At 45.2% G+C, this 17856-nt stretch overlaps 1 protein-coding gene across 1 annotated transcript in view; it reads right to left on the bottom strand.

The window, feature by feature from the left end:
• kcnab2b (potassium voltage-gated channel subfamily A regulatory beta subunit 2b) overlaps positions 1 to 17856 on the bottom strand; it is an 88019-nt gene that overhangs the window by 51985 nt on the left and 18178 nt on the right. The window contains exons 3-4 of the mRNA XM_076984386.1: positions 11822 to 11959; positions 10146 to 10187 (exon numbers count right to left, since the gene is read on the bottom strand). Of these exons, the coding sequence (XP_076840501.1) occupies positions 10146 to 10187; positions 11822 to 11898 (119 nt within the window). The 5' untranslated portion in view covers positions 11899 to 11959. The remainder of the gene's footprint in view (positions 1 to 10145; positions 10188 to 11821; positions 11960 to 17856) is intronic.

The raw sequence follows: 17856 nt of genomic DNA, 5'->3' as shown, positions 1-17856 counted from the left end.
GACTGTAACTACCTGGCCGGGGAACAAGAAGCTTAACTAATACTGTAGAATTGTAGAACCATCCTGCGCACCACAGACTTGTGCTAACGGGCCGCCCAATGGAGGATGGGTTTCCTTTTGAGTCTTGGTCCTCCTGAGGTTTCTTCCTAATCCCCACCATCATAGGGAGTTTATCCTTGTCACTGTCGCCTTTGGCTTGCTCATTAGGGATCTGGAACCATACAACTGTAAAGCTGCTTTGTGACATGTGTTGTGAAAAGCGCTATATATATATATATATATATATATATATATATATATATATATATATATATATATATATATAAATAAATTTGAATTTGAGTAGAGGGTAGAGTGTAGGAGGTAGGGGTAGAGTGTAGGAGGTAGGGGTAGAGTGTAGGACAGACCTGGGCAAACAACGGCCCGCGGGCCACATCCGGCCCGTTGTGTGTCCCTGTCCGGCCCGCGAGAGGCCAATCATAAATGAAACAAATATCTATGTTGTGCGTGCAATACAACTGTGACGCTTTTATTTTGAAAGCGCTACGTTTGTATTAATTCCGTACGGACGTACGTGCGCGTGTGTGAGCTGTGCGAGAAACAGTAGGGTTAGGTAGGTGATCAGCGACAAATTAAGGCTGAATTTATACTTTCGTGAATGAACGTAGCGCGCGAACCTCCACGAACAGCGGAACATTTACGTGACGAATTTTATTGTTGCATTGTGTTCCAGGTTTGAAATGTGCTGGAATTTAGGCTAAAGTACTTGAAAATGCTTGAAATTGTGACTGTATTTCGATTCACAACAAATAGCTGACTGAACAGGGGGGTAATTCCAGAAAGCGGATTTAGTGACGAAACCGGGTAAGTAAACTCAGAGTTAACGAAAACTCAGGCTTTTCCGTTCCAGAAACCGAGCTTAGAGAGAACCTGAGTCCGCTGGGAAATATTGAAATGGACCTTGAAAGTGCCGTAGAAGTGATTTAAAGCTAGGTTTAAGCCTGGTTTATACTTGATGCGGCGTGAGGGTCCGCGCGGCGAAAATGACAATTGCGGTGACTCCGCTCGTGTGCGGCGCGCTGTCGATGAACAAAGTCATGTTTGCAGGGTTTATACATCTTTACAAGGTGGAATTAAAGCACTTGTACGTCACTTTCAAGGTCCATTTCAATATTTCCCAGCACGTTAAACTTAATTAAGTTAAATATTTATACATATACTCGATCGCTTTTAATCACATTATTTAATGGTGGTTTATTTTCAAAACGCCCAATCTTAACGTCTTCGCTTTCTCTCATGTTTCGTCCTGGAATTACAAGAGGCTCGTATTTGTTAACGTAATACAAGAAAACTGTTCAGTCAGACAGATATCTGTTGTGAAACTAAGTAGTTACAATTTCAAGCATTTTCAAGTATTTAGCCTAAATTCCAGCACTTTTAAAATCTGAAACAAAAAGCAACATTAAAATTGGTCAGGTAAATGTTCCTTCCCCTGTTTTTGAGGGGTGTTTCTTTACATTAACACATATCGTTTCAGACAACACTGCACAGAATGTGACGCGGCAAGTATAAAAGCCTCTGCCGTTCGCGGAAGTTCGTGCGAGGTGGGCGGTGCCACTGCGATGATGTCATTTTCGTTTGTGTGGCCCTCTGACACAATTCAGGTTTCTCATGTGGCCCCTTGTAAAAATTAATTGCCCACCCCTGGTGTAGGAGGTAGGGGTAGAGTGTAGAGTGTAGGAGGTAGGGGTAGAGTGTAGGGCAGGTATCACCAAATGGCGGACCGCGGTCCAGATCCGGACCCGAACGCCGTCCTGTCCGGACCCAATCACATTCCTGATTAACTGGATACGGACCCAAATGCCAAAAAAAATTTAACGGGAGACTATATTTTAAACCGGAGAATTTATTTTCAGACGAGTGTTACGTTCACCACCCATTTGAGTGTTACGCCCCCCCCGCTCAACAACTTTCGTTCGCCACCGCAGACCCGGACCTAAGGTCTGAGCTATCTGCCAAAAATGGACCGCGGAAAGATTTAATTGATTACCCCTGGTGTAGGGGGTAGAGTGTAGAGTGTAGGAGGTAGGGGTAGAGTGTAGGAGGTAGGGGTAGAGTGTAGGGGGTAGAGTGTAGAGTGTAGGAGGTAGGGGTAGAGTGTAGGAGGTAGGGGTAGAGTGTAGGGGGTAGAGGGTAGCGTGTAGGAGGTAGAAGGTATCGTGTAGGAGGTAGGGGTAGCGTGTAGAGTGTAGGGGGTAGGGGTAGAGGGTAGGAGGTAGGGGTAGCGTGTAGGAGGTAGGGGTAGCGTGTAGGAGGTAGGGGTAGAGTGTAGGGGGTAGAGGGTAGCGTGTAGGAGGTAGAGGGTAGCGTGTAGGAGGTAGGGGTAGCGTGTAGGGGGTAGGGGTAGAGGGTAGAGTGTAGGAGGTAGGGGTAGAGTGTAGGGGGTAGAGGGTAGCGTGTAGGAGGTAGAGGGTAGCGTGTAGGAGGTAGGGGTAGCGTGTAGGAGGTAGGGGTAGCGTGTAGGAGGTAAGGGGTAGGGGGTAGCGTGTAGAGTGTAGGGGGTAGGGGTAGAGGGTAGGAGGTAGGGGTAGCGTGTAGGAGGTAGGGGTAGCGTGTAGGAGGTAGGGGTAGAGTGTAGGGGGTAGAGGGTAGCGTGTAGGAGGTAGAGGGTAGCGTGTAGGAGGGAGGGGTAGCGTGTAGGAGGTAGGGGTAGCATGTAGGAGGTAGAGGGTAGCGTGTAGGAGGTAGGGGTAGCGTGTAGGAGGTAGGGGTAGAGGGTAGAGTGTAGGAGGTAGAGGGTAGAGTGTAGGGGGTAGGGGTAGAGTGTAGGAGGTAGCAAACATGACTTTGTTCATTGCACTGAAGCGCGGCGCGCGTGCGAAGTTACAAAATTCGAGAGGTGCACGACCTTGCGAATCAACAGCGCGTAAGGCCCTCCGCCACCGCGATTACATAATTTTCGCCGCGCGGACCCTCGCGCCGCGTCAAGTATAAACCTGGCTTAAACCTAGCTTTAAAGCACTTCTACGGCACTTTCAAGGTCCATTTCAATATTTCCCAGCTGACTCAGGTTCTCTCTAAGCTCGGTTTCTGGAAAACCTGAGCTTTCGTTAACTCTGAGTTTACTTATCCGCTTTCTGGAATACCCCCCTGTTCAGTCAGCTATTTGTTGTGAATCGAAATACAGTTACAATTTCAAGCATTTTCAAGTACTTTAGCCTAAATTCCAGCACTTTTCAAACCTGGAACACAATGCACAATTAAAATTCGTCACGTAAATTTTCCGCCGTTTGCAGAGGTTCGCAGCGTTCACTCCCGGAAGTATAAATTCAGCCTTAACTTGTCGCTGATCACCTACAGTGTTTCTCGCACAGCTCACACACACACGCAGGTACGTCCACACGGAATTAACACAAACGTAGCGCTTTCAAAATAAAAGCGTCACAGTTGTATTGCAAGCACAACATAGATATTTGTTTCATTTGTGATTGGCCTCTCGCGGGCCGGACAGGGACGCACAACGGGCCGGGTGTGGCCCGCGGGCCGTGGTTTGGCCAGGTCTGGTGTAGGGGGTAGGGGTAGAGTGTAGAGTGTAGGGGGTAGGGGTAGAGTGTAGGGGTAGAGGGTAGATCAGGGATGGGCAACTTCCATGATAAAGAGGGCCAAAAAAATTTCAGCACTATTATTGGAGGGCCACATGACCACGCACTTCAAATAATTGGATATGAAAGACACTACAAATTATTCTCAATAAGAACACATTTTAAATGAATTCAGATCTGTATGTTTATTGCACCAACATACATCAATTTTCTGCATATAAATGCATTAACATGTCCTTAATAAGCAACAAAGACAAAACATTTGCTTAATAAAAAAGTGCAAAAAGGAATTTGAACTCCTTCATATCAAAGAACTGTAACGCGTAGCGCGCTGCGGAGCGAGGAGGCGGACACAAACGCTGAGAAGAGTGAGATTTAATAAGGGGAATTCCATAGGCGAAGTCATTTGTACAGTCACGGGTCAAAACGGGAGAGCAGTCCAAGTGGTCAACAGGACAGACAGGAGTCGTAACAGGAGAGCCATTCACAACGGAGAAACACAACGGAGACAGAAAATACCAGAACAGCGATGACAGAGATCATTCACAAAACCGAACAAACCACAAATAACCGACAACAGGCGAAACACAGAGATACAAGTACACAGGACTAAACTAGACACAGCTGAACACAATAACAACACGGGCGTGGCAGACAGAGGGAAACCAGGACAACAGACACGCAGGGCGGGATAACCGGGAAAGGAACAACACCGACGCGAGGAACAGGGACACCGGAGTGACAGCTAGGAGAGGGGGGCGTAGCCCTACGTGACAAGAACAAAAAAAAGTTTTTTCTTTTAATTATTAAATTATTATTGATCTATTTGCGGGCCGCACTGAGTGAGGACGAGGGCCGCCAGTTGCCCATCCCTGGGGTAGAGGGTAGGAGGTAGGAGGTAGGCATAGAGTGTAGGAGGTAGGGGTAGAGGTTAGATTGTAAAGGTAGAGGTTAGAGTGTAGAGGGCTATTGGTAGAAGGTAGATGTTTTAAGGGGGTGGTTTTAGATGGCTGGAGGAGAGATGTAAAGACATCTCTGTACTAATGTCTAGTGAGTCAAACAAATGGCTTTACAAAACAGAGCAGGGGGGTATTCTAGAAAGCGGGTTTAACAAACTCTAAACTTAACCCTGAACTCTGAGTTGTCTTACCCCGAGCTGACATACTCATTTCGGTTCCAAAACGGCTGATCGGAGTTAAAGTAATCAGGGTGGCTCAACTCTGAGTAGGTTGACCCAGACAGAAGCGTGTTCACACGTAACTATGAAAGGCATTCTTAATGGAACGCAGATAAATAGGATTTATCATGGACTTAAACGCGAAAATCAGCCGAGCATCGTATTTCACACCACTGTAGCTTGAAGTATTAATGACCGTGTATGCAGAATATTTAGATATTATTAAACGTAAATGTAATACTGCGGTAGCTGCTAGAGAAAGGCAGTCAGCATGTCAAAAAATTGCCAACAGAGTTAATGCGTGAGTGAAAATGATATTTTTATATTTAGCAGAAGGGCACAATTATATTATTATATTCTCCACATTTATAATACTGTATTGAGTTTTTAAATATATTTTTAATTGAACACTTACTAATTCCAAGTCTAATCTGAGTGGTGTGAAACACACATGGCATCAGATAAAAATGAAGTATAAGAATATAGTACAAAGTGGTATGGCTGTATATAACTATATCTTATTCATAAAATATATTCTAAAATATATTTATTTACAGGAAAAATGAAATAATGAAACATAACAGTGAATTTGACTGTAATGTATATTAAAAGGTTACAGGGTGGATGGTGGGGTGGGGTGGGTGGTGATGCATGATTTAATGTGGAAAGCAGTGATTGCAGATGGAGTCTCTGACAACTCCATCATCTCTGTTGTCACCCACATGCATGTAAGGTTCCTCATCTGTGGGCATGTCAGAGATGGTGGGCTGTCGCTCTCCCTGGATGGTTACAATGTTGTGTAATACCACATATGCCATTATTATGTGGCACGCCCTATCAGGGGTTACTCTGAGCCCCTTCAGGCACTGGAACCTGGCCTTGAGAATTCCTAGGGTCATTTAAATTCTTGCCCTGGTTTTGCTGTGAGCCTGATTGTAGCGGGACTGTGGTCCAGGTGCAGGATCTGAATAGGGAGTCATAAGGTAGGCCTATAAGACAGGCAGGGATACCCTCTGTCTCCATGAAGGAGGCCGTCATAGTGTCCTGTAATCGCACTAGGGTTTGCAATGATTTAACTATTACACTACATGTGAACAACTAGCAAAACTACCTCAGGCCTACTCTATTCAGATTTGTTGTACAGTGTGGAATCATACACGGATCCTGGCCATCTGGCTTCAACATTTGTGATGAGGTGGGAAGCATCACATATGATCTTGATGGGGAGAACGGTCACAATAGCTACGTTATTTTTGTTACCATTAAAGATAAGTACTATTAAGGATTATAATGGTTAGTACCTGTACTATGGATGGATTTTCTGTTTATGTAATTGCCTTCATGTTCTAATGGTGCTGTAATAGGTAGCATATGTAGGCAGGGGAGTAGCAGTTAATTCTGGGCCCTGTACACTCTTAATGTCAGTGTTATGTTCTGGCCCCTATAAATGCCAGAAAATGAGGCACATGAGCAAAGTGGGCCCCTCTCCCTACTCGGGCCCTGGGTAGCCAGGTCCACTTTCCCCCCACTACCACACCCATGTATGTAGGTTCCATCAATGCAGCCAATCACTCTAGGAAATCCTTAAAATGTAAATGGAATGAAGTTCGTTATATATTGTCTCCCCTTTGCTTAATTTCTTTATTGTCCGTGTGAATTAAAGACAAACCAACGATGCTGTGGAATTCCTCTTTGATGTCCATAACTGGCTTATGCCCAGGAAACACCACAAAACCGGGCACTAGTCATTTTAATGCCGGACATAGTTTTCGGACAGACCGACATACAGTAGCTTTGCTGACAGATTCCGCATCTCCTACACTACAAAGAAAACTTCCACTAGCAAAAAAACGAAGAGCGATGTATAACAATCTGGAGAGAATGTAGGGCTGATCCGCGATGTGTAATATTTGAAATTTGACGCTTAATAATGTTATTGATGCAAGTAATGGATTGTGCTGAAAAACGATAACGTTCATTAAAAAATAATCCGAAAATGATAGTAGGCCTCTATTCTGGGTTTTATAAGGCGTTCCCGACGAAGAACTCAGCAAATAAACTGAGCTTCAATATCCACGTGATCCTCGAGGAAAGGACACGTCATGATGACATGTTTGTAACTCTGGTTCAGGTCCAAGTTAACCTGCCAGCGAGCAGGTTAGCTTCAGAGCACAAGTTGCTATAGTAACTGACTCAGGTTCTCTCTAAGCTCGGTTTCTGGAACGGAAAACCTCGAGTTTCCATGAACTCTGAGTTAACTTACCCGGTTTTCTCGCTTAACCCACTTCTTGGAATACCCCCCAGATCTCTCACTCACACAGAGCAAAGAGTACACACCCTCCTGCAGAGACACACATGCTAGTCCAGCAAAACCACAACCCCACTGAGCTGAAATGTCAACAGAAAAATAGATCAGGTAATCACTTCAACAGCAGTGAAGATAATCACACAGTCAAATGTGGTACTTATTAAATAAATATAAGGTGTTGAAAGGAACAAACAAGTGTCTTCATTACTTTCTGATGAAAAGTACATAAATCTGATGTCTGATATGACTTTCCCTCATTGTCAAATTCAGTGTAATGTTCGCATAACTAACTGTCACTTTTGTACAGAGCCAATTGCCAAGAAATTATATATCTCATAATGTCTGTATTATTTATTAGAAATCATCGGAAAGTGTCATTTTTTTGCCTGTAAAAACACTGTTCAAACCATAAACGCAATAAAAGTTTAGTGAAGATATGATTCACTAACCCCCACTTCAAAACATAAATACCATTAAGCATAACAACGCCTTCAAACATGTTTCAGCACAGTTAAAACACAGAACTACAAACATATTTCAGCACAGTTAAAACACAGAACTACAAACATATTTCAGCACAGTTAAAACACAGAACTATTTCAAAATACAGGTGTGCACAATGTCTACAACAGAGACAACAAAAAAACAGCCATTGTCTGTTTTGAAACCAAGTCCACAAAGCGTTCCAGCTGCTCCTTACCTGTGGTACGTTACTGGAGAGAAGTGGAGACACAGGGTCCAATAGACACCCAACAGAACAGCATCTGGCCACAGCTCCAAATCTACAGAACCTACAGCACTTTCACTACAACTGCCTCCCTTCTCACTCTAGGTCAGAGGTCACTAACAGGCGGCCCGCGGTCCGGATCCGGACCCGAACGCAGTCCTGTCCGGACCCAATCTCATTCCTGATTAACTCTGCAAATTTCTATTTCCGTGGTCCGCAACCAACGGACCCAAATGCTATCCCATCCGGACCCAGAATAAATTGTTAAAAATATTTTTAAAAATTTGACGGGAGAATTACCTCACCGGTTCGGCCGCCTCTAGTCTGGGACATCTGGGTACTGGGCCCGCGAGCAGGACTGAGACAGGCCGGGCCCTGAAGACAGGACTCCCCTGCTCGCCAAGACAATCGTCCCACTCACACAGGAGTTTTGCACCACGCTGCTGACTGAGAATGCTGGGAATGACCCGCAAAATACAGAGTGACCATGGGGATATGCTGAAACAGCAGGAGATTAATTAGTGTAGGACAAAATAAACAAAACAAACAGAAAAACACAAGGTCCTCTTTTTTGTTTAGCACAAGGCGAGTGTGTGCTGCAAAGCACAACAAATAAAACATTTCCAGGATGCTTCTACTCTAGAAGTTAAAAAGCACCAAAAAACTATTTTTGCTTGTGTCATGGTAACGTCAAGTCATGTTACAGCACCAGAGAGAACTACCAACAGCCAGGAATCCTTTAGGCCTGCACAGTAACGTGTGGCAGGTCAGCTAGACGCATTCAGGACCACAGGCCAGTGCCTGGGGCAGCTGTGAGAGGCCATCAAATGAAACAGATTCACATACATTAACAGGGTGCTGGAATCCTGGGGGGGGGGGGGGCTCTGTTTCCTCTGGTTCCCCTGGACCTGCACTCCTTGGCTGGGGGGACGCTGTCCGTGGTCTCCCTTTCCCGCCTGCTGGGGCGGGCGTGCGGGGGTCACTGGGAAGTGCGGCCCTGGGACTCCACTGTTCCTGGGGGGGCCGTGGGCGGGTGGGATTCCCGGGTCTTTTTCTGCCTGCCTCTGGGGGAATGTTGTCGCAGCTTTTTACCCTTGCTGGCAAGTACATTCTGTACATTTGAAGGTAGGCCAAAAAAAAAAAAAAACAGGGTGCTGGAAGAACCTAGATGCACCTACTACTGATAATAATAATAATTTTATACATTATAAATTAATTTGTTATATTTATATATATAAAATTTAGAAGGGGCTTAACATAATAAAAATAGAATAAAATAGAAAATAAAATTGAGAAAGTTATAGGAAAACATAATTTTATAAACTGCCTTGTAGTAAAACATAAAAGTGACAGAAGAGACGTCCTAACTGGTATTGAAGAAGTGCTGGACTGGTTTCCACAGGCTGCTTATTTAGAAACACCTGTGAGGCGTGAGTGTGTGAGACAAAGATCACCACATGAGTGAACCCCAACCAGTAAGAAAGTCCATCGCACACGGGCAAATTGTTTTCTCCGTACAGCTCGTCTTCCCAGGTGCATACGCATTGCCCTTAAGTGCAAGCGATGTGGTTTACGTCTCATTAATCAACAGCGTTGGCCACACAGGGCAGGTCCACCTGGCTAAAGACCAAGGAGCAAACTCAGCTGAGCTCCAGGCCTATGAGGGACCTACAGCAGTAAAATGAGACCACGCACCGCCCACGCACCGCCCACGGTGCTCCTCCACGCACCGCCCACGGTGCTCGTCCACACACCACCCGCCCTCACACTGCCCACACACCACCCACGCCGCTCCTCTGCGCTTCACCGAAAACATTGCCAATGAACTCTGGGAACACGGGAACATGACAATTTCACCACGCTACATCTTAATCTGTTTCACCCTGACTAAGGATTCCTGACTTGAAAACAGACACATCTATTATTCAGCACAGACCACTTGGCAAGTGCCAACCACCCTAAATATAAAACTCAGATAAACATTGGCCAGCAGCTGCCGTGAGCCGTCCCTCTCACTTCCAGAGCCTGGCACCAGCTGACAGGACTGGGTTTAAATGTACTATCAGATGCCTCAGCATCTGCTCTTATGAAGCATTATACTGCTCCTTAACTAGCTGTGGATACCGGCCGCATGCCAAAAACATCCTTGCAAGCAGGAACTGCTACCTTAGTGTTGCTTACGGCTGTATACAGGGACATAAAAAGGAAAGCGTACATAGATCTGGCATCTGCATGGGTAGCGACGTCAGTGGTGTGAGAACAGGGCATCTGCTCAGACTGTGGTGTGTGGCTAAAAGGGCCTGAGGTGGCCGGCGGGTGAGACGGCTTTACCTGTAAAACTGAAGCTGTCTCTTTGGGCTCCCATATCGAGCACTGCAAGACACAAGACTCAGGTCAGAGAAATGCAGAGTGAATAAGCTATATAAATGTAGATCCCATGCATTGAACTACACAGCATACACAGGGACAAGATAACACACACACTGCAGTGACAGGGTAACACAGGGACAGGCTGACACACGACACACACACTGCAGTGACAGGGTAACACAGGGACAGGCTGACACACGACACACACACTGCAGTGACAGGGTAACACAGGGACAGGCTGACACACGACACACACACTGCAGTGACAGGGTAACACAGGGACAGGCTGACACACGACACACACACTGCAGTGACAGGGTAACACAGGGACAGGCTGACACACGACACACACACTGCAGTGACAGGGTAACACAGGGACAGGCTGACACACGACACACACACTGGCTGACACACGACACACACACTGCAGTGACAGGGTAACACAGGGACAGGCTGACACACGACACACACACTGCAGTGACAGGGTAACACAGGGACAGGCTGACACACGACACACACACTGGCTGACACACGACACACACACTGCAGTGACAGGGTAACACAGGGACAGGCTGACACACGACACACACTGCAGTGACAGGGTAACACAGGGACAGGCTGACACACACACTGCAGTGACAGGGTAACACAGGGGCAGGCTGACACACACACTACAGTGACAGGGTAACACAGGGGCAGGCTGACACACGACACACACACACACACACACACACACACACACACACACACACACACACATTGTAGGAACAGGGTAAGACAGGATCAGGCTGACACACGACACACACTGCAGGGACAGGGTAAGACAGGATCAGGCTGACACACGACACACACACACACACACACACACACACACACACACACATTGTAGGAACAGGGTAAGACAGGATCAGGCTGACACACGACACACACTGCAGGGACAGGGTAAGACAAGGCACACACTGCTGGCAGAAGACCACTACAGGGACAAGTTGACACTGAGCATCTAGAGACAGCAATAAGCTTACACAGCACACACACTGCAGGGATTGGCTGACAGGACACACACAGCAGAAAGCTGACAAAGGAACAGGCTGACACAGGAACAAGCTAACACAGGGAGAATTCTGCTGACTCATTTTAACAGTAAGACTGAAACATTTGATACATTTACTGGTTAAAGGCCAAAAGTCAACAGCCCCACAGCTCCAACCTAAGTGACCAAATTGTTATAAAAGAAGGGAAATAGTTGGTGAATATTTGGTCTGTTGTTTACTATTAATAACAAACACATCCCGATGATACATTTACTGCCTCTTGCTTTCCAAACCAAATCCAAATTATTCAGTTCCACACTCCCAGGCAGAAAACACACCACTATATGAACCTGTAAAATGCTGTTGCAGATCACTGGTGATTAGACACGCCTTGTGAAATGAAACATTGCTTTAAACAAACATTACAACGTTAGGTCATTAAAATGTTGATTGTTAAATGATCAAATCCACATTCCATAACAGAACTGTGTAGTGCTGTTCACAATGGAAGCACAGTGGCAGAAAGCCTGACTCAGCCTATGTGAGGATTCCTCTATGTGAGCCGTCAGTGAGGTGAAGGTGTGGTCTCGTGGTCTCACGCACGTGTAGATCATGCCCGGGGAGTCGGTCTGTCTGATGGAGAGGCGAGCCGGAGAGTCCGTGTTCGGTTCAGGATACATGGAGGCGTGGGGGGGGGGGAGGGGAGGGGCAGTCGCTCAGTCCCGCTCACGCTCTCTGTCTCTGCACATAGCCACAGTAGACGCACATGTTGGAAAAACAGCTCTGCCTTCATCGAAAAAGGATCTGGCCTGGCCGTAACATGATTCTGTTTAACATGATCAAGCTGATTAAGTTAGCGCAGCAATGTCCAACAGAAATAATCTATTTCATGTAACAAGTGCATGTAACAAGATCTGACCACTAGATGGCATCATTGTTAGCTTTGCCCCTCACATACTCATTTATTTGTCTTTTCCATCCCATAACATCCATCTAATGAATTTATTTGGTTTAACCTTTCTGTCCAGGACAAATGCCATTTTGTAAATGTGAAAAGCTGATAAGAACACACTAATCAAATAAAATACGTATTTATAGTAGAATAGATATGAAGGACATGTGTATAGTATTTTGGACATGTGCCCTCAAGCAAATTACAAAGCGTTTAATTATCATATTGTGTTGTACTCTGACCAATTTCCTACATTTTAGTGTTAATCCATGTCAGGATTTCAAATGACCAGGTCAGGTTTCAACCTTTATCCATGTCACATTAAGGGTCCACCAATGCACATGTGCACTGGAATAATGAAGAAGCTTGGCAAAGGTAGATATGAACCTCTGTGTAAAGGGTATGAGTTTTTTATTGTTGCTAAAAATAAAATGAGGGACTGTTTGAGTGGTACTAAAGCCTCATCAGTTATGATCAGTCACAAATCTGCAGATAACTTGGTAAGATAAATGCCAACTCTGCCAGTCAGCTATGTGGTAGATTCAGCAGAAACAACCTGAATTAGCACTGATGGGTCAGATAGTTTAGAGCTGTTTAGACACAAACCCAAGAGGAGGGATTACCTAAAATGGAAGAAACTAATCCCCAAACACAATGGTGGATATGCTGCTATAGTGGACATGTGAGGTTTTACTGTCACAGACTGTGGAAAGTTAGTCAGAGTCTGGAGTATTTTAGAGCAGGACTGAACAAAAACACACACACTTTTTGAGAGAAAGCCTTATCTTAAAACAAATTAGAATTCAGGACATCTCTGCCTTTAAGTTAACAGCTTTTTAAGCCCAAGAGTCACTTTACACAATTTTCTCTTAATCGGAGTAGCATTCAACTGGGAAAGGCTGTGTTAACACCAACCAGCGCTGAGGAGAAAACTGGGTCAGGACTGCCCTCTATTAGCAGGCTTGCAGCTTCAGTAAGATTCTCACAGGAGTGTGTGAGGCAGCACCAGAATGAAGCACCTGGTGCCAGCAGCAGAGCCCCACAACCAGTTTCCCCAGAATCATAATGGGAACTGCACAAAACTATTCCAACACAATATAACAACAACAAAAAAGCACAACTGACATCTTTGTTACTACGTCCCCTACTAAATGAAGGAGACTATAAGAATATAAAACTATTAGAACATGGCAATGGCACAATAAGTTCAGGTTAAGTTAACTGAAAGCAAAGGACAAATACTGTGACACACAGCCAGACCACTCATCATTCACAGTTAGTCCATTTCAAACTTTACACCACTGTTCCAGCGTAAGACTGCAGCTGAGGACCCCAACAAGGCTTACGTCCTCTGGAGCCTCCTGCTGCCTGCTCAAAAAATACCTCCAGTGAGGCGGAATTTTACCACAAGATATTAAAACCTACAGTAGCAGGTGTGGTGCAGTAAAACCCCAGTGAAGGAGACAAGATAATAAAAAAAAAGAAATTCAAGTGTCAACACTTTGAAGCGCTCGCCTCGGCAAGTCAGGAGAGTGCACACTGCAGTGCACAGCATAAACAGCAGGGCTGAGATGGCGGAGACGGAGACTGTTTATAGCAAAGGGCAAAGAAGGACAGCAGTTTACTGGGAGGCTGGGATAACAGCCACTTAAATGACGCCACCAACATGATATACAGCTCACAGATAACACTGGCACAAGCTGTATGAGTTGCTCGTATGAGCAACAGCACCACAGCAAATCACAGGTTTGTTGCGTCTGCTAAGACGCCCTGCCCTGCCGAGGTCTCGTAGCAAGCAGTCTCGGTGATGTTCTGATGATGTGGAAAGATGTGCTGTCCTGCTGAAGGCACAAGTGGGTGAGGTGATGTGACGTGGTGCTGTAGGAGGGTGATGTGACGTGGTGCTGTAGGAGGGTGATGTGACGTGGTGCTGTAGGAGGGTGATGTGACGTGGTGCTGTAGGAGGGTGATGTGACGTGGTGCTGTAGGAGGGTGATGTGACGTGGTGCTGTAGGAGGGTGATGTGACGTGGTGCTGTAGGAGGGTGATGTGACGTGGTGCTGTAGGAGGGTGATGTGACGTGGTGCTGTAGGAGGGTGATGTGACGTGGTGCTGTAGGAGGGTGATGCTGAGACCAGCGCTTCGCTGGCCTGAGTCAGGAAGGGGCTGAGTTCTGCAGTACAGTCGCCCTTCCCTTCCCTCAGCTCCCCTGACCCCCCCTACACACACACACACACACACACACACACACGGCTCTGCGGCGCAGGGTTGGGGCCCTGGCAGCACCGGACCGTTCGAACAGGACAAACACAGGACACGTGCTGGCCGCCCTCAGGACACTGAGCTAGGGACGCCCTGGTGAAGGAGGGATCAGACATCTCCCATGCTAACCTGCGGGAGTGAGAAATAGAGGATTATAAAACTCAGGGAACTTGGGAAGTGCAGTAGCTAAAAGACATACAAGAAAAGACATGATAAGACACACTTGCAGGTACATTGCAGGTTAAAGCTGTGGTCTGGGCTATGGCTCTGGCCAGTCACATAACAACACAGGCCTGGCACTCCATTTGTTTGTTAGGAGGCTACTGCCCACTGAGTGGCCAGCTGTCAAGTGCTAGTAATCACCTAGCATGAACTAGCACTATACTCTAATGCACTCAAAGCATGTATGAACACACAATAGCTCATGTGTACACGGGCTCACACACAGACGCTTACACACAAACACGCATACACACACTCACGGATTACTCATGCCTACAATAAAATAACCAGTAGTTCTTCCTCTGCAACGATGGGCATCATGAATCAGCAGAGTTGCCAGTAAAGTCCTTCCAGCTGATCGGCGCTGACAGCAGACAGGATGAAGCCCTACACACAGTCTGATGGCGTTTATGACTGCAGGCTGTCCAGTGCTCCTCCATCTCTCCTGGCTACCCCTCCTACCACATTTACATTCAGTAAATGAAACTTGTCACTGCGGTTCACTGTTGAGTCAATGGTGGAGGAAACAAACCGCAGTAGATTGGTAATGTTCAGCTTACCACGTTGTCTAATCCAACATAGCGCTAGTGGACAGATATGAAATGAAATCTGAATGCAGCAGAGTTCAGCATAGTCTTATGAAAAGACATTCAGACAGATTAAGATTATGACCGGCACAGGCCTAATGGAGTATTGCCAAGGGTCATTGATAGGTGCAGACCACTTTTAAAATTGCTAGCAATTAGCAATTAGATCAGCTGCATAATAATAACAGGGTTATGTCATCAGCTGCATGGTAATAACACGGTTATGTCATCTACAGTAATAGTTCAGAACTTGATTAATTTCAAGTCCAGCCTGCTTGTCATTACACAACGTACATGCTTTTCTTCACAGAGGCACTTCTGCACCACCAGTGCCCTCCCGGCCAGCCCTCTGATATCAATGCTGCCACCACAACCAACCGGTCATTAAAGCCTTTATCAGACCCTCCAGAATTTCGCGATGTTGCGATTTGCAACTTCAACGCAAATTCAAGCAAACCCGGCGAATTCAGGGCGGTGTTGAAACTTCAGCCAATCATCGCAACTTTCCCGCAAATTTGACCAATCACTGATGTATGGTGTGATTTTTGTTTCAATAGTTCCACAAATGCAAAAGTAAATCCAAGAGCAGAAAGTATATGTTATGAATGCAAAACAGAAAAAAATATATCAAAAGTATATATTTTTTATATAATTGGTTATTTGAAACTTATTTTCGTTTGCATTTTGACAAGTTTTTGGTTCCATTGTTTTTGTTTTTTTGGATTTTCCCAGTAAGGTCTTTTGCTTCTGGAATCTCTCTTTGCTTCTGCTTCGTTTTTTGCTTCTGACTTTTGGAACACATTTCACGTGTGGGAGGGTCTTAGATGAAGGCGTTCCTCTGCAATCTCCATTGGTCACTTATTCCGGACTCACACGGAGCTCTGAAACCGCCTCTGGGACCAAGCCACGCCCACCCCACCAGCTTCCAGCGTTTTCAAACATGGCGGAACGCGGGGGTTCTGTTTCACAGTAGCATGTAAACTTTTTTTTTACCATTAAAGTTTATACAAAGGTTTTAGTTAATTGCTAAATGGTCTGTAGATTTCCTGCCCAAACTATTTCATACAGTGTTAAAACCAGGGGTAAAACACAGGATAAGGATAAGTTCCTGCCGACGCTGTTGCGGAGCGAATTTTGAAATTGTTTTCTAAAGTATAATAATCTATTTACGTGCTAATCTTTACCTTTTGTCTTCCTAGATAAATTGTACAGGTTTTATTCCAGCCGCTGACCAACTTTTTGCCTTCACAAATCAGCTAGTGTCCACCCCACCCGGGATGGCGCCGCCTTGTTATCTTGCAGCATAGCCCATAGCCTGTTAGCTAGTCGGCAGAGTAGCACTAGGAGCTGCTGACTGTCCAGGGTCGCGACCAGGCCGCAGACTAACGGGTTAAACCTGTCTGCGAGCTGCTTAGAGGCGTCACCAAGTTCCCTTAGGATTGAGACTGTGTCTGTGCCCCGGGTTAAATTAAATCATAAGAAAATAGTCCGCCCTAAGTTTTTAACTAATATTCAGACACATCAAATTATTACAACCTATATGACCGATCTGAAAATTGGATTAATCAATATTCGATCGCTCAACTCAAAAGCAGTTTTTGTAAATGAACTTATAACAGACCAGAAAATTGATATTCTATGTCTAACTGAAACGTGGGTTCAATCTGGTGATTATTTAACTCTAAACGAAGCCACTCCTGTGGGATATAGTTATATACCTAGACTGTCAGGCAGAGGAGGTGGAATATGTATAATCTATCGTGATTGTTTAGAAATTCATCAGAAATACTTAGATATCTCAAACTCATTTGAGATGCAGTCTATTAATGTAATTAGTCCATCTGAAAATAAAAGTACATTTTCCCTAACCAATGTATACAGACCACCAGGGCCTTACTCAGATTTCTTAAACGATTTCACCAATTTTGCAGCAAATTTAGCAGTATGTAGTGACAAAATAATAATGGTAGGAGACTTTAACATACACTTTGATAATGCGGAGGATCCACTGACAAGGGCTTTTACTTCTATATTGAACTCTGTCGGCATTAAACAAAACGTAGTAGGACCTACACATTATCGAAATCATACCCTAGATCTAATATTAACGCTGGGTATCGACGTAGACAATATAAACATACTCCCGCAAACCGTAGCAATCTCCGATCACTATTTAGTCCAATTCGATTTTCACCTTAACATAAATACCCGCCCGTCTCCTCGGCAGTGTATAAAGCGCTCAATAAATTCATCAACAGCAACACGGTTTATTGAAACCCTCCCTGACTTAACTGCTTTAGCCCACTCGCCATCCGATCCAGGAGAGTTAGATAGTCTAACCGACTACTTAGAGAATACCTGCAGATCAGCTCTAGATATAGTAGCTCCACTAAAATATAAAAAAGCTAGATCCAAAAAGTTCGCCCCGTGGTACACTGACCAAACTAGAAACTTAAAACAAATAGCACGTAAATTAGAGCGGAAATGGCGATCTACTAAGTTGGAAGTATTCCACTGTGCCTGGAAGGATAGCATTATTGAGTACATACGGGCTCTCACTAAAGCACGCTCAGCATACTTAGCCTCACTGATAGAGAAAAATAAAAACAATCCTA

This window comes from Brachyhypopomus gauderio, chromosome 21, assembly GCF_052324685.1.
Source record: "Brachyhypopomus gauderio isolate BG-103 chromosome 21, BGAUD_0.2, whole genome shotgun sequence".
NCBI lineage: Eukaryota > Metazoa > Chordata > Actinopteri > Gymnotiformes > Hypopomidae > Brachyhypopomus > Brachyhypopomus gauderio.
The sequence above is the reverse complement of the archived record's forward strand: the minus strand, read 5'-3'. Positions and strand labels throughout refer to the sequence as shown.